Source organism: Silene latifolia, chromosome 5 (assembly GCF_048544455.1).
Source record: "Silene latifolia isolate original U9 population chromosome 5, ASM4854445v1, whole genome shotgun sequence".
Classification (NCBI taxonomy): Eukaryota; Viridiplantae; Streptophyta; class Magnoliopsida; order Caryophyllales; family Caryophyllaceae; genus Silene; species Silene latifolia.
This window is the reverse complement of record NC_133530.1, coordinates 9,962,474-9,980,285: the sequence shown is the minus strand read 5'-3', so window position 1 is coordinate 9,980,285 and position 17,812 is coordinate 9,962,474. Positions and strand designations below refer to the sequence as shown.

Genomic DNA, 17,812 nt, shown 5'->3' with positions numbered 1-17,812 from the left:
CTCGTATCTATCTGACAATCTATGTCAAATATAAAATGACTCATTTCCATAATTTTGAAAGTCAACATTACATGTATTTTGTAGCTTGTCGCCCTCCAAGGCTTTGATATTCTTATAGCATTCATGACGATAAATCAAATAAGATCTCACATGACTATATTTGGTTTTATAGATTAAGAATAATATCGAAGATTCCCTACGACTATGAATAGTGTCAAGATTCTCAATGTTACCATTGGTGTAATATGAAAGGAGTACATATTAGGGTTTGGTTAATTTCGTCGTTCGATTAGAATAATTATTGATGGAATTGGGATAACACTCTCAAACTAGTGCAATCAAACACAATTTTTGCCCTTTGTTTTGTCAATCAAACATGGCAGGCGTCTTTCTAAATATTGGAACAAGATCCATCTCGTAGAGGTAAACTATGCAAATTGGTCTTATTACCCAATTTGCATAATTAGTACACTGCACAGACGAGTCTCCGGTGGTTGGTGAGGCGGTTGTCGGAAGGGGAGGGGTCGGTTGGGTGGTGAATGCAGTACGTAGTTTTGTCTTTCTTTTCCATTGTTTCTTGCGTAGTACATGTGGAAATAAGAGGGGTAATTTGGTCAAGAATGTACTGCATTAAGTAAAATGTGTACTGCGAAAATCACCACCCTAAAATTTTTGTCAATTTTTTACAGGTTTATTGCTGATTCAAGAAACAATTCATGAATCCTATAGTTCAAACCCATACAAAAAAAGGTCAAGTAATTGAATTTTCATGAACCCATGTGATAAAACATTGTATTTGACTTAAAACAACAATAAATGTAGCTACACAAACACAAATTTTGGTGGGTTTTTTTTTTCTTCTCATTCTTGCCAAATATTCAATAGCAGAACACTCATTTTACACTGAATTCAGACAAGAAACTGGATTCGATTGGCTGATTAATTTTTCAATTGGTCTCCCTTGTGACGGGTCACCATTAGGGTTAGTATGTTTGGAACTTTGAATGAATTGGGGGAAAGATTAGGATTAGACTAGTTATTTGGGCGATGGGTGGATTTGTGTAATTAAATGAGGGTTATGTGGGAAATTTGCGTAAATCGTCACTTAACAAGTCGAGAAATAAGAAAAACGATACTCGGGATAAAAATACGGTGGTGATTGGGGGAGTATACGGTGAAGTTTGGGGGTTATTTGTAAAAACATAAATATGTGGTGGTAATTTGTAAAAATACGCAAATACGTGGTGGTTATTTGTAATTTTTCCTAAATAAAAATGTGAAAATAAATATTATGACATATTGTAAATGAAATATTTTATATAATTAGTTGATTAAATTTTTATTTTCATGACTTTATATGTTAAAATTGTTATTTAAAGTATTGGATTTTACATATTTCAACTTTAACTCGGTTTTAAACCCATACCGCTTACAATTGAAACAAAGGTATGACCGTATGAGGAATGGAGTTCCAAACTCATACCACTCAGCTATAATTCCTGATTCCAAAGCCCATACTCATGCGCGAAACAAAAGCGCTCTTATACTTGTGAAAATCCCTTCGACAGTTCCCCCGATCATTTTACGGTTTTACCCCAATCATTTACAATTCTGAACTTTTTCCTCATCCAATTTTTCTGGGATTCACAAATTTCAATCATCAATTGCAAATGAAGGAACTTGTGAGAATCTGATTATTTATATGATTCAATTCTGAATTATTATACTTCTTTAATTCTGTGTAATTAGTTATTTATGAAATCATCGTCGTCGTCTTCGTCGTCAATGAAGCTGTTGAACAACCTAAGATATACAAGCTTAATATTAGGGATTTCAAATTTAGGTGTAATTATTCTGGGTTTAATTCTTATTGTTTTTGGTTACCTCAAATCATGCACTCGTCCCCAACTTGTGCCTTTCTATTTACTTATAATTGCTTCTGCTATTCGCATTTTCGCCATGATTCGTTGCGCTATTGCTCAACAAGCTGCTGCTATTGCTCGATGCTGGGGTTAGCTACTTAGCTCTAATAGTCTGATCTTAATTTCCAGTTTAGTGACTTGTTTCTATCTGTTAATCAAGTTATTTTTATTTGCATCTGTATTTTTTATACAACACATGTAAACATTTACTTAAATCAAAGCTTGTTTTATAGATGGAACAGATTATAATCCACATTTTTGTTGTACGTTCCGACTGCATAACATGGTACTCCACAGTAAAATTTTGGCCGTGGCATCGATTCACAGCAGAGTCGGTATCAGGCAAAGTTTAAAAGGTTATTTTGATGGCTGCAAATTAATCAGTTTGATGTAAAAGTGGAGAGAAATAACCGAAGTACTCCCACCGTCTAAATCATTTGTTTATATTTGATTAAAATATCTTCCACAAAAAATTTGAAAGGTAAACAAGTGATTAAGACGGAAGGAGTACATCTTGAATTTCCCGAGCTGGATAAATTTAGAGCCTAGCAGGTGTGATTATTTACCTGTAGGCCATTAAAATGTCAGTGAATGAGACAACTCATAATTTCTGCAATAAACAAAACAGCAGAAAATTGTCCATAACAGGAATCAAAACATGAAGAATATTACCAAACTCAGAAAATCACAGATCACAGGTATATAATGTCTCATGCCAAAATGCTAAACTGAATAATGCTCTGCATCAGGATATTGATCAAGAAACAAAATCCGATATTCCATATTATACAAACAAGCCATTCGAACGGTTATTGATTTAGATGTAAAGTAACATTATAGTTGCATATTTTTATGAAAACATTACAAAGCTAGACTGACTACAAGCCAAACCGAAACAAGATAGAAGAGGATATTGATAGTGCTATCACGCTAAGTATCGCCTTTGAATTCGGACCAACATGAGAGTAACCACCACGTAAAGCTTGTCATAAGCATGAATCCAGGCACGAAAATAGGCAATCCTCCAGGATCTTTTCAACACCAGCACACCACAAAACGCCCAAAAGCCGGTTATAAAACCCAGTGCAATACTGATGTATAACCCTAGATCAAATGCATTGTCTTTGCGTTTATGATCAATTTCATTTATGCTAGATCCTTTTCCGTCTCCATCACCAGGACACTTATTTGGAAGTGGTTCGCCACAAAGTCCAGGATTCCCTGCAAATGCAGCAGCATCGAATCCTTGAATCTGAGTTCCTGTTGGAATTCTTCCTGAAAAGTTGTTGTTTGCCAGGCTCAAAGTCCCTAAGAAATTCAAGTCTGCAATGGTTGAAGGGATCGCTCCAGAAAGATGGTTATTCGAGAAATCCAGGGACTCGAGAGACTTCAAGCTTCCTATCTTGGAAGTGATTGACCCACTAAGATTGTTTCCTGAAAAGTTCAGGGAAATCAACCCTGTCAGGCATGAAATTTCACCTGGAATGCTCCCTCTTAAATCATTGCCAGAAAGATCCAAGCTTTTAACAAGTTCCAGATGATTAGCATAATTGTACAAGTATCCTTTCAGTACAAGGGAGATATAATCTTTGTATGGAGCGCTGATGGTTGAAAATGTCCCATTAGAATCATACATAACAACAGGAAGGCTCTTTTTCTGTGTCATTGCTTGAAGCATGCATAAGCATTGTGGTATGACACCAGAGACACTATTCATAGATAAATCAAGAATTTGGATAGAGGGATTGCAGAGTTGTGGAGGTATGCTTCCAGAGAGAGAATTGTTTCGAAGACTGAGAACAGCCAGATTTTTTAGTGTATGCCCCAAACATCCCGGTATCTCTCCGTACAACAAGTTGTCTCCAAGATCTAAATATGACAAATAAGTTAAGCTACACAGTGACAAAGGTAGCTTCCCAGAAAACTTGTTATTTCTCAAATGCAAACTCTGTAAATAAGATAGATTAGCCAGTGAGCTAGGAATCTGTCCCGAAAAGCTGTTATTTGATAAATCCAAAACAGAAATAGGCCCAACCTCAGACCAGCAATCAGGAAGCTCGAATGACAAGTTGTAATGTGAGAGGTCGATACCGATACCGAACTGAAAGTAAGTTTGACATAGAAAAGAAACGGGACCAAAGAAGCCATTTCTTGAGAGATTCAAATATCCTGCCTTACTGAAAAAAAATGGGATGGTTCCTTCAAGAAAGTTACAGCTCAAGTCTATGGCAGGATTCATGTCAAACACAATTGGGAAATCTGTAGGCAATTCACCGTGAAGTCGATTATGGGAGAGAATGATAAAAGTAGCAGTTGAAGAAAGGTTCCAGAACCAAAACGGAATTGTGTCTGAAATCCCAGTATTTGACAAATCCAACTTAGAATAGTCAGTTTGCGTTCTAAGCCATCCTGGAAACCGAGAACCTAAGCCACAAGAAGCAAGACCTATAACGTCCAAATGAAATGGAGGAGCCCAACTAGAGCCCACATTCAAGGTCAATGAGTTAAAGGAGATATCAAAGTAACGTAAGCTAGACAGATTTGCGAGATGGCTAATACTAAGATTGCCTTCTAATGAGTTGGAAGAAATATCCAAGTGTCTGAGCAACGAAAGCTGACCTAGGCTGGGATGCACGCTACCATTCAATCTGTTGTTTTGAAGTTGCAACACTTTCAAAGACCGAAAAACAGAAAGATCTGGAATAGGTCCAGTTAGTTGATTGTTGTGCACATCAAATATGGAGAGACTTAAAGGTCTCTTAAAAGAAGAGGGAAGTGAACCATTCAGCCTGTTTGAGTGGACACTAAGTTTACTAAGGCGGAAAAACAAAGTGAAATCGGGTAGTGAGCCACTGAAAAGGTTCCTGTGCATGGAGAGGGTTGTAAGTGACTCATTTGCACATGCCAAGGACCGGAAGATGCTAGAAAGATCACCCTGAAGGTGATGATTTCTGGACACATCCAAACTACGTAAGCCGCAACAACCACCCAAAGAACTGGGAAGCCGACCCTCTAGTCTATTATGAGAAAGGTCAAGATGTGCAAGTGAATGCATTTCTCTGAATCTATTTGGAATTGAGCCTTTAAAGTGATTGTTAGATATGAACAAGCTGATCAGAGAGCTATGATTGAAAATCCAAGACCAACTAGGCGAAGATTCAAGATAGTTGTACGAAAGATCAAGGTACGCAAGTGACTTGGAAGAATTAGCATTGAGTTGAGAGTGACGTATAACATTAGGGAGACTGCATGCACTCAAGTCCAGATGCTCAAGGTGAGGTAGGTTGCTCACAACCTGGAGCCAATCTGTGGCTTTACTGAGACTAACACTATTGAGAACTAGGCGCTTTAATGAAGTGAGACGTGAAAGCATGCTAAGTGAACTTGCGTACATTGAGTTGGAAAGGGTTACCTCAAGTGTTTCCAGTCTTGTAAGGTTTCCAAGTTCTTGAGGAATCGCCATTCCTTGAAACTCGAAATAGTCGAGAAAAAGATGTCTTAAATTGGTGAAAGATCGAATGAAACTTGGGAATCCTTTAGTGAAAGATCACTACATTCAAGTCCAGCACCAGGCTAGCCAAGTTATCTACCGAAAGCGGTGAAGGTTCTCGTAAGACCAGAGATGCGTCATCACATAAATTAGAGGCGAATATCGTCAGAGATGGATCAAGGCCAATTATTCTGCCAGTGAGCTTACTGCATGAAATGCCAGGCCAGTTGCAGCAGTCAAGGAAAAGGGAGTAATTGTAGCGTCTCGTGCACTCTGGAAGCATTTCGAGAAGAAACTTTCTATCATTCTCATTACACCCTGTCATGTTAAGCTTTGAGCTAAAACATGGGTTAGTTGAGAAATGCAGGAGCATTCCAACCAGAAAGAGCAAGCAAAAATACTGCCTGCCATGAATAGAAGGGATTTCTAGCATTTTTAGGGAAATATTGTATAAGTTATCTGAGAGATTATTTGCAACAAGTGTTCTTAAGGGCACTCGACATTTATAAGCAGAGCAATCAGATTAGCAAATTAATAGAAAAAATGAAGAAGAAACAAACAACCATCAACTTGGAAAGATGAGCAAATAACAGCTACAATCAGACAATCAGTTGAAGTGTAGAAAGGAGTGAAAATTCTGTTATCCCCACCAGCAGTTGACTGACTTGGCTCATGATTTCGAAAGGCCATGGCACTGAATGGCACTAGTGTAAGAGAATTGGTCTACTAATCACCCCCTTTCATACGTTGCACTTGAAACATCCACACAATCCCGCCGCATCATCTTCCCATAGGGTCCAAGTCAATGTCAAAGTCTACTGTTTAGTTAAATGTCTAGCTATGTTAATCATGCTTAAAAATACCTAACAAAAGCTAATCAATAAATCAACCTTGACAATGTCAGAAGCTAGTTCTTGACAAATCTATAGACTAAACTACAAAAAAATTAGGCCGAATTCTAGGCAGTAGAATTTTAGGCGGAAAAATATATAACTTCGTCTAATCTTTTAGTAGATAGGGGATTAAGGTAGCAATGTCAGGTCAAGGTCAAGGTCAAGGCTTAAGAGCATAATAAAAGACAACATTTTGCGCAAAAGAAATTACTACCTCCAAATCAACATATTCTTTACACTTTTATTCACTTGAGAGGAGTATTTTAATAATACGTAAAGAATCTGTTAAGTCAGAACTCGGAAGAAGTAATATTAATTTCCTAGCTAATTAAGGCAAGGCTCACTGCAAAGAATCAAGTAAAATCACTGATTGGGTCGATTAATAGACGAAGGATTAATCAATTAAACAGGCAATTAACTAAAGAAAAAGTAATGGAAGACTAAGATTTTGGGGAAAATGTGGAGTACCTTAAGCTTAGCTACATCATCACCGGAACAATAGTTTGTTTCTTCACCCTTCCAGAAAGCTACTCCGGCTATTAAGAGAGAATGAGTTACCGTGACTGGCCTGTAGAGTCGAGCACGAGTCGGATTAGTTTGGATTGGATAGATCAAGTCCAGTTATTTCGGATACGGATCAGTTAGAACCATGTTTTTTTTTTTTTTATTAGGTAAGAAAACTAGGTTGATCCTCTAGGGTAAGACCAACCTATCTCATCTTTTCGAATGGGGGAGGTAAGTTGAAGCCACCGGCTATCAAACCACCTCGAAAGAGTTGAACATGAATATATTTGACGAAGGGAGTATATATTATGGATTTCAAAAGAAATTACTTAAATATTGCAAAATGTAACCTACAATTATAGATTTGCAAAATATGAGAGTAACAAATTTTGATAACATTAATAGTACAATGCCTAATTTCATGATCAAGTCTCAAACCGAGATATAATAAGGAATTGCAAAAGATATGTTGCGGACTGGAAATTAAGCAGTTTGATGTAAAAGTGGAGAGAAATAACCAAAGTACTCCTTTCATCGCAATCATGTATTTATATTTGATTAAAATATCTCTCACGGATAATAAAAAGGTGAATAAATGATCAAGACACAGATTTCATCTTAAATTTCCCGAGTTCGATAAATTTAGAGCCTAGCAATACATAATTTCAGCAGTAAACAAAACAGCATAAAATTGTCCATGGGGACAGGAATCAAAAACATGAAGAATATTACCCAGCTTGGCAAAAACATGTAAAATGGTAACTGAATAATGCTCTGCATCAGGATATAGATCAAGAAACAAAATCCGATATTCCAAATTATGAAAACAAGCCGTTCGAACGTGTTTATTGATTTAGATGTAAAGTAACATTATAGTTGCATATTTTCATGAAAACATTACAACGCTAGACCGACTACAAGCCAAAAGCGAAACAAGATAGAAGCGGATACTGATAGTGCTATCACGCTAAGTATCGTCTTCGAATTCGGACCAACATGAGAGAAACCAGCACGTAAAGCTTGTCATAAGCATGAATCCAGGCACGAAAATAGGCAATCCTCCAGGATCTTTTTACCACCAGCACGCCACAAAACGCCCAAAAGCCGGTTATAAAACCCAGTGCAATACTGATGTATAACCCTAGATCAAATGCATTGTCTTTGCGTTTATGATGAATTTCATTTATGCTAGATCCTTTTCCGTCTCCATCACCAGAACACTTATTTGGAAGTGGTTCACCACAAAGCCAAGGATTCCCAGCAAATGCAGAAGCATTGAAACCTTGAATCTGAGTTCCTGCCGGAATACTTCCTGAAAAGTTATTGTTTGCCAAGCTCAAGGTCCCTAAGAAATTCAAGTCTGAAATGGTTGACGGGATATTTCCAGAAAGATGATTATTCGATAAATCCAAGGACTCTAAAGACTTCAAGCTACCTATCTTGGAAGTGACAGACCCAGTTAAATTATTTCCTGAAAAGTTCAGAGAAATCAATCCTGTCAGACATGAAATTTCACCCGGAATCCCCTCTCCTAAATTGTTGCCGGAAAGATCCAAGCTTTTAACAAGTTCCAGATGATTAGCATCATTGTACAAGTATCCTTTCAGTACAAGGGAGATATAATCTTTGTATGGAGCGCCGATGGTTGAAAATGTCCCAATAGAATCATCATACATAACAATAGGAAGGCTCATTTTCTCTGTCATTGCTTGAAGCTTGCATAAGCATTTTGGTATGACACCAGAGATATTATTCATAGATAAATCAAGAATTTGAATAGAGGGATGGCAGATTTCTGGAGGTATGCTTCCTGAGATGGAGTTGTGTCGAAGACTGAGAACAGTCAGATTGTTTAGCATACGCCCCAAGCATCGCGGTATCTCTCCAGAAAATAAGTTGTCTCCAAGATCTAAAAATGACAACAAAGTTAACTTACACAAGGACAGAGGTAGCTTCCCTGAAAACTTATTATGTCCCAAATGCAAACTCCGCAAGTAAGATAGATTAGCCAATGAGCTAGGAAGCTGTCCCGAAAAGATGTTATTTGATAAATCCAAAACAGAAATAGGCCCAACCTCAGACCAGCAATCAGGAAGCTCGCCTGAGAAGTTGTTATGTGAGAGGTCGATACCGAACTGAAAGGAAGGTTGACATAGAAAAGAAACGGGACCAGAGAAGCCATTTCTTGAGAGATTCAAATATCCTGCATTACTGAAAAAAGATGGGATGGTTCCTTCAAGAAAGTTAAAGCTCAAGTCTATGGAAGGAAACATGTAAAAAAAAAATGGGAAATCAGTAGGCAATTCACCGTGAAGTCGATTATGGGAGAGAATGATAGAAGTAGCACCGGAGGAAAGGTTCCAGAACCAAAACGGAATTGTGTCTGAAATCCCGGTATTTGACAAATCCAACCTAGAATAGTTAGTTTGCGTTCTAAGCCATCCTGGAAACCGAGAACCTAAGCCACAAGAAGCAAGACCTATAGCGTCCAAATGAAATGGAGGAGCCCAACTAGAGCCCACGTCCAAGGTCAATGAGTTAAAGGAAATATCAAAGTAACGTAAGCTAGACAGATTTGCGAGATGGCTAATACTAAGATTGCCTTCTAAAGAGTTCGAAGAAATATCCAAGTGTCTGAGCATCGAAAGCTGACCTAGGTTGGGATGTACGCTACCATTAAATCTGTTGTTTTGAAGTTGCAACACTTTCAAAGACCGAAAAACAGAAAGATCAGGAATAGGTCCAGTTAGTTGATTGTTGTGCACGTCAAAGATAATGAGACTTAAAGGTCTCTTAAAAGAAGAGGGAAGTGAACCATTCAGCCTGTTTGAGTGGACACTAAGTTTACTAAGGCGGAAAAACAAAGTGAAATCGGGTAGTGAGCCACTGAAAAGGTTCCTGTGCATGGAGAGGGTTGTAAGTGACTCTTTTGCACATGCCAAGGACCGGAAGATGCTAGAAAGATCACCCTGAAGGTGATGATTTTGGGACACATCCAAACTACGTAAGCCGCAACAACCACCCAAAGAACTGGGAAGCCGACCCTCTAGTCTATTATGAGAAAGGTCAAGATGTGAAAGAGAACGCATTCCACTGAATCTATTTGGAATTGAGCCATTTAACTTATTATTAGACAGGAACAGGCTGATTAGAGAGCTATGATTGAAAATCCAAGACCAAGTAGGCGAAGATTCAAGATTGTTGTATGAAAGATCAAGGTACGCAAGTGACTTGGAGGAATTAATATTGAGTTGAGAGTGACGTATAACATTAGGGAGAAAGCATTGACCCAAGTCTAGGTGCTCAAGGCAAGGTAGGCTGCTCACAACATGTAGCCAATCTGTGGCTTTACTGAGATTAACACTATTGAGAACTAGGCGCTTTAATGAAGTGAGACGTGAAAGCATGCTAAGTGAACTTGTGTACATTGAGTTGTAAAGGGTTACCTCAAGTGTTTCCAGTCTTGTAAGATTTCTGAGTTCTTGAGGAATCACCCTTCCTGGGTCATCATAAGAGAAGAGATAAAGATGTCTTAAATTGGTGAAAGATCGAATGAAACTTGGGAGTCCTTTAGTGAAAGAAACTACATCCAAGTCCAGCAGCAGGCTAGCCAAGTTATCTACCGAAAGCGGTGAAGGTTCTCGTAAGACCAGAGATAATGCGTCATCACATAAATTAGATTCGAATTTCAGAGACAGATCAAGGCCGATTATTCTGCCAGTGAGGTTACTGCATGAAATGCCAGGCCAGTTGCAGCAGTCAAGGAAAAGGGAGTAATTGTAGTGTCTCATGCACTCTGGAAGCATTTCGAGAAGAAACTTTCTATCATTCTCATTACACCCTGTCGTGTTAAGCTTTGAGCTAAAACAAGGGTTAGTTGCGCAATGCAGGAGCATTCCAACCAGAAAGAGCAAGCAAAAATACTGCCTTCCATGAATATAAGGGATTTCCAGCATTTTCTAAGGAAATATAATAATATATAAGTATTCTGAGAGATGATTATTTGCAATAGGTGTTCTTAAGGCCATTTATAAAAAAAATGAAGAAGAAACAAACAGCCACCAACTTGGAAAGATGAACAGTTAAGAGATAAAAAAATCAGTGAAGTGCAGTTGACTGACTTCACCCATCATTTCAAAAGGCCATGGCACTGAACGGCACTACCGCACTAATGTAAGACACATTTTTTTCTACTCAATCAACCCCCCTGGCCCCTTCCATACGTTGCAGTTGAAACATCCACCCAATCCCGCCGCGTCATCTTCTCAAAAGGTCAAAGTCAATTATCCAACACAAGTTTGGTTCAATGTCACAAGATGTTACATGTACATTCACTAAAAGGTTACAATGTACATTCATTGGATTAGCTATGGACAATGGGGACTAATATCTTTATTAAATATGTTAGTACATGAAAGGATGGATTTGATTTGGAAAATAACACATAACAATCTCACAAAATATAATCACACAAGGTGACCTGACAAATAAAAATACAGTCGGGGGGGTTTGAGGGTGAGTGGCAGTATAACGGGTGTTTTTATACAATATACTCGTAACTAGGGGCGGATCAGCTACTGGCTGTATGGGCTACAGCCCAACCCATTTTCAGAGTTAAAAATTTATAGTTCATTAGACATTCAGCAAAATGGAGTAGTATAGTTGGTAAAATGTGCTGCCATAAGGTTGTCACTGGTTGTGGGATAGGATGTTAGGCGCTAGTTCGATACCTATAATACTCAATTTTTGCTTATTTTTGTCCTTTCAAAACTCTTTGTATTTAACTTGTGTTTTTCAAAGCTTTATGCACTAACACTGTTCACATTTTCCTATTTTTTTTGTTGCTACATTAATTAAATCGTAACAATATGGTCTTTGTAAATAAAGATAATGATAAATACTTGCATCACTAAGTTGAATTCCAAAAAAGTTAGTATTAGTCATTTTGACAATTAAAAAAACACGAGTATTCCGTATTTCAAAAAGGTAGGCGGGATCGTAAGATAAGATGGTTTGTTAATTTAATTTACTAAGCAACTATTAACAAAATTGTCGGTAGCATTGAAAAATATTTTTATACGAGTAAATACTTTATAAAAATTTGCTCGGATATTTTTATAAGAAAAAATTAGTATCCTATAATTCTAATTAAAGTGGTTTAGGCTACAACAATAAACTAGGTGGAGTTTACATACATACAACCATATAACTTTGCATGACAACTGACCACCAACTTCGACCTAGCCCTACATATTTTTAATTCCCGGATCCGCCCCTGCTCGTACACTAATCAATAAATCAACCTTGACAATATCAGAAGCTAGTACTTCAAGTCCAAACTTACAAAATTCTACTCCCTCCAGACGTGATACCTTCATCTTAAGGGAAACTAATATTGCTCTATGCTTAAAAGCATAATAAAAGTCAACAATTTGCGCAAACTGCCGCAATCAGTAAAATCGCCTGAATTGGGTCGATTAATAGACGAAGGATAAATCAATTAAACAGGCAATTAACAGAAGAAAAAGTAATGAGAGTAACTGAGTACCTTAAGCTTAATTAGCTACTTCATCACCGGAAGAATAGTTTATTTCTTCACCCTTCGAGAAAGCTACTCCGGCTATTAAGAGATAATGAGTTACCGGTGACGGGCCTGTAGAGTCGAGCACGAGTCAGATTAGTTTGGATTGGATCGATTAAGTCCAATTATTCCCTTCGTCACAATCACTTATATATCTTTAATTAAAATACTCCTTCCAAAGGATACAAAACGTAGGTAAATAAATAAATACGACGAAGGAAGTATATATTATGGATTTCAAAAGAAATTACTTAAATATTACAAAATGTAAACTACAATTATAGATTTGCAAAATATGAGACTAACAAATTTTGATGGCATTAATAGTACAATGCTTAATTTCATGATCAAGTCTCAAACAGAGATATAATAAGGAATTACAAGAGATATGTTGCGGACTGTAAATTAATCAGTTTGATGTAAAAGTGGAGAGAAATAACCAAAGTACTCCTTTCATCTCAATCACGTATTTATATTTGATTAAAATATCTCTCACAAAGAATAAAAACGTAAACAAATGATCAAGGAAGTTCATCTTAAATTTCCCGAGCTGGATAAATTTAGAGCCTAGCATGCAAGTGTGATTATTTACCTGCAGAAGTAAAGTAAACAAAACAGCAGAAAATACTGAATAATGCTCGGCAAATGACAGATCACACTATCACAGGTATAATATCTCATGCCAAAATGCTAACTGAATAATGCTCTGCATCAGGATATAGACCAAATAACAAAACACAAAATCCCAAGAAGCCTTTCGAAAGTTTATTGATTTAGATGTAAAGTAACATTATAGTTACATATTTTCATGAAAACATTACAAAGCTAGACCGCCTACAAGCCAAAAGCGAAAATAGATAGATGCGGATATTGATAGTGCTATCACGCTAAGTGATGCCTTCGAGTTCGGACCAACATGAGAGTAACCAGCACGTAAAGCTTATCATAAGCGTGAATCCAGGCACGAAAGTAGGCAACCCTCCAGGATCTCTTTAAAACCAGCACAGTTGCACACCACAAAACGCCCAAAAGCCTGTTATAAAACCCAGTGCAATACTGATGTATAACCCTAGATCAAATGCATGGTGTTTGGGATTCTGATGATCTACATTTATGCTAGACCCTTTCCCGTCTCCATCATCCGGACACTTATTCGGAAGTGATTCACCACATAGCCAAGGATTCCCAGCAAATGCAGAGGAGTTGATGACCAACTTAGTTACCGTAAATGTTTGACTACGAAAAGTGGTGGAGCTAGGGGCAAACAGGACAGTTTAGTCCCTGAATAACGAAAAATTTAGTACTTTCAGTCAAAAAAAATCAGAATGTTTCTCTGCTTTAACATTACAAATTCTGTTCCCCTGAAAATTTTCACCTTCTAACGACAAAATTTGGATATGCCAATAATCACGAAGTTTACTATATCCGTATATTCAAGGATCCAGCCTTAGACCTCTACGCAACGCCACTACTTGACTGACTTCATTCATCATTTCAAATAAGGCCATGGTGTAAGAGACTTGGTCTACTTAATCCCCCCTTTCATACGTTGCACTTGGAACAACAACAACACAATCCCGCCACATCATCTTCCCAAAAGGTTAAAGTCAAGGTCAAAGTCCACGATGTAATTAAATGTCATTGCTACCCAACAAAGCTAATTTGTGATCAATAAACTTATAAACTAAGGATGGCGATACGGCGCCACCGGGTGGCACCGAATCTCGGCGCCACCATAATTAAAGAAAAAGAAAAAGAAAAAAATAAAATATTAATTTTCGTTTTTGCGCCAAAATTTTAAGGGTAGATGCGTAATTTTATATGTATTCATATTTATTCAATTAAAATTACTTCACCATACTAAATTTTATCAAAATTTTAACATCAAAGCAATTTATTTAATATTAGCCTAATTTATACGGGTACTAAATTCATCGGTCATTACGTTTCTTCATCGTTGTATTGTGTTCATCATCTACTTTACATCTCCCGAAAGACGAGTCAAAGTAGAATGGACACTAGCTTGACCTTGACAAATCAATTTACAAAAATTTTTGCGGATGTGGTTCGTTGTTTATTATCTTATCAATTCACTACCATGTAACCATGTTGCCTTCTTCACTAAACAATCGTGACTTCATTACATCACCATGGCCATGGCTGAAACCACAATTACCACCACCAAGGTCACCCGCACAAGAACTCTGCCTAGAAACGTGTACGTGGCACTACCAAATACTCTGTCTAGAAACGTATAGCACCACCAAATTAAAGCTCTGTGTACTATCATTTCCATACTAGCTAGTAGCTAGCAACATGCCTAGGTGTTCCTTGAACAAACGTGTTGGTTGTTGTAACTTCCGAATATTTCCACAAAAATGGGCAAAAAGTTAGGAAAATTCAACTGATTGGTTTTACTATTTACTATGATTAATTATGAAAGGTTAAGTTCCTAAATTACCATTTATTATTAATTAGTTTGAAATTTTAATTTTAGTGGAGGGAAATGAAAATAGCTATGTAATTTACGATAATACCCTCGGTGGCGCCAAATTTGAGTACCACCCGGTGGCGCCATCTCATTTTCCATAAAGTAATAAACCAACATTGACAATGTCAGAAGCTAATATTTGGGGTCCAAAATTGACATGCTAATTTTTAAGGATAGTTTTCTTTCTTTTTCTTTTCAATGTCCGATAATTTAGGACAGTAAAATATGAAAAAAGATAAAAACAAAAAACAAAAAAAAAAACCTAGGTACACCCTCTTTACTACGGGATTATACTTCCTAACCAGTAGAAATCATAAAATACAAGAGGAAGAAGGAATTCAAACTTACGAGTTACGACCTAATTTCAAAGTTAAGGAATTTGTCCGGGAATATAATTTTTTTTGATATAACCACATTAGTTTGTATTTTGTACAGTTTGAGTTTGTTATATTAGTAAGGTTGTTAAAAGAACGACCACTGCAAATCTGCAATTGCTCTAAGCGTAAAGGCATAATAAAAATCTACACTTTGCACAAAAAGAAATTAATATAATTTCTTCCCTGATTATGGCAAGGCTCACTGCAGCAATCACGCCAATCAGTGAAATCGCTGAACTAGGTCGATCAAGTGAAAAATTTATAAATTATACAGGCAATTAACCGAAGAAAAAAAGGAGTGGGGTAAGGAAATCATAAATCATAATGTTGGGTTCCTTATGATTGATGATAACATGCCCATTTGATTTGTGTTATCTTAGTTTACCTTTTCAGGATTAATGATTAAATCAAGCATGGATTAAGAAGTGTTGAAGTTGTTAATCATCCCATTGTATCGAGTCTTAAGTGTCATCTAATGTACAAGCGAGAAAGTAGAGTATCCTAGAGTAACAGAAACAGTCAAGACGACCGTTACTTTCACAAGTAACAGCTGCCTGGACTGTTGCCTAAATTCGTAACACTTGAAGCCTTTTTATCTTTCGAAAATCTTTTACGTCTCTCTTATTTTTCAAAGATAAACTTCAGATTTTTATTAGGATTTGGCCTTCAATAAAGAGTGGTTTGAATAATTATTATTTTCAAAATGTTTCCTCTTTGTGCAAATTCAACCCTTTAGTCCTTTAGAAAATAAGAAATGCTTTTTGCCATATTTGTGTAAACTTGTCATCATGTGACTTGTTTTTCCTCTTTGTTTTCTGAATTTGCATGAGCTTTTATGGATAGTTTTCAAACACTCTTTCCTTTCTTTTGCCTTTGCATAAGAACCTTCTTTGGTGCAAGTATTGGGTGGTTGTTGAAGCTCTTCACATGTGTGGTCTTTGACCCTTCAAAACCCTAGCAACCTCCTCACCCATTCTCTCTATAAAAAGCGTGCCATCCCTTCATAAAAATCCCAAGACTTTTCTGAAATATTTTCTAAGTTCGCAAATTGTTTTTTTTTTTTTTTTTTTTATGACGAGGGGGTTGAGTCTCCCCCGGGCCCATGCATTCCCGCACCACCACATGGACCATGTAAGCCACCCCCTTCGGGGGCTGTAGTGGCCAAGTGATCATCGCCCCAAGCTGGTATAGTCGAACCTGGGACCTCTCAACTCCTGCATTTCTGCAAGCTTCAAGGTTTAACCCAGCTACCACTGGACTAACACCACTTGGTTTTTGCAAATTGTTTTTAAAATTTAAAACCGTGTGTCTTTGCAAAACTTCTAAGAGTCTTCAAGTTGTTACAGTCTTGGCTACTGTTACTTTAACATACTAAACTCTCTTGCTTATGAATTGTTGATCTTGTAAAAGTTGTCCATCTCTATTCTTTGCTAAGAATATGTTAGTGGAAACTTGATCCTTATAACATTCTAAGTGTGTTAGTAGAGTTTAGGACGGAGTAGTCTTCAACTCTTGGCAACCGGAGTAGGTTGCGAGTTGGCTTGTCATAAGAACGGAGTAGTTCTTGGACTCGCTTTACAACCGGAGTAGGTTGGTGTTTTTTATTGTACGGGTCTTTTAGTTGTCGGAGTAGATCACTAAAAGAAATCAATAAAAAGTAGATTGGACGTAGGCACTTGAGTTTCTTGCCGAACCAATTCAAAAATCATGTGCTCAATCTTCTTCTTTTATTTCCGCTGCTCTTTTATTTTGTTTGCTTTTGCTTTGCTTAAACTTTGAAGTAACAGTTCATCATACGGTCACATTTGGTCTGCAGTCCTTATTCCATAAACTGAGACAAATAGCTACAGTCAGAACAGTTGTTACTTTCATACTTCAGCAAACATTCTTTCCAATACTCGTTTAATCACGTCATATTATTCGAAGTATTCTATCTTCACTTTTGTTCTTATAACTCACTTTAAATCAATAAAGTTGAAGTTAAAATTTTTTAAATAGTACATAATTCACCCCCTCCCCCTCTTAGGTACTTGAATCCATAAACTCAACACATAAGGTTGAAAAATTGCGGAGAAAGGAAATTATTACAATAATAAAAGTTTGGGGTAAATGTGAAGTACCTTAAGCTTAGCTTCACCCTTTGAGAAAGCTACTCCGGACATAAAGTTGAAAATTAGAACCGGCAAATGGGTTAGTCGGATCGGGATCCAATCAGATTAGTTTGGATTTGTATTGATGGTGATGAAGTAACTAGATCAAAATATTTGTTCATGGCCCTATAGACATGATTTAAACCTTCTGTTAAAGCAGATCTAATTTAAACTATCAAAGATAAGACTCGCGGATAGTAAATTTATCAGTTTAATGTAAAAATTGAGAGAAAATACCAAATTATATCATCAACTTTCCACTCTTCCAGGCAGGAAAAACAGAGCAGTTAGAAAGCCTGATTATTCATCTGCATGCCATTGAAATGTCATTGAATCAGACAACACATTACTTAAGCAAAAAAAAAACGAAGATGTCTTAGCTTAGTGGTTAAGTTGGAGTATAA

The 17,812-nt window shown here is 37.0% G+C and overlaps 4 protein-coding genes across 4 annotated transcripts in view; all 4 read right to left on the bottom strand.

Moving 5' to 3' along the window:
* Window positions 1-17,812, bottom strand: part of LOC141656664 (receptor-like protein EIX2) — a 398,824-nt gene that overhangs the window by 98,042 nt on the left and 282,970 nt on the right. Inside the window, exons 4-5 of the mRNA XM_074463639.1 lie at window positions 12,358-12,462; window positions 6,774-6,873 (exon numbers count right to left, since the gene is read on the bottom strand). The gene's annotated coding sequence lies outside the window, so the exon portion shown is untranslated. The remainder of the gene's footprint in view (window positions 1-6,773; window positions 6,874-12,357; window positions 12,463-17,812) is intronic.
* Window positions 2,848-5,385, bottom strand: LOC141654797 (receptor-like protein EIX1). Its single transcript, XM_074461913.1, has one exon. The coding sequence runs from the start codon at window positions 5,383-5,385 to the stop codon at window positions 2,848-2,850; it is 2,538 nt and encodes an 845-aa protein (XP_074318014.1).
* LOC141654796 (receptor-like protein EIX1) lies at window positions 7,772-10,765 on the bottom strand. Its single transcript, XM_074461912.1, has one exon. The coding sequence runs from the start codon at window positions 10,763-10,765 to the stop codon at window positions 7,772-7,774; it is 2,994 nt and encodes a 997-aa protein (XP_074318013.1).
* Window positions 13,134-17,812, bottom strand: part of LOC141656668 (receptor-like protein EIX1) — a 276,353-nt gene continuing 271,674 nt past the window's right edge. The window contains exons 3-5 of the mRNA XM_074463644.1: window positions 17,646-17,716; window positions 17,379-17,534; window positions 13,134-13,671 (exon numbers count right to left, since the gene is read on the bottom strand). The gene's annotated coding sequence lies outside the window, so the exon portion shown is untranslated. The remainder of the gene's footprint in view (window positions 13,672-17,378; window positions 17,535-17,645; window positions 17,717-17,812) is intronic.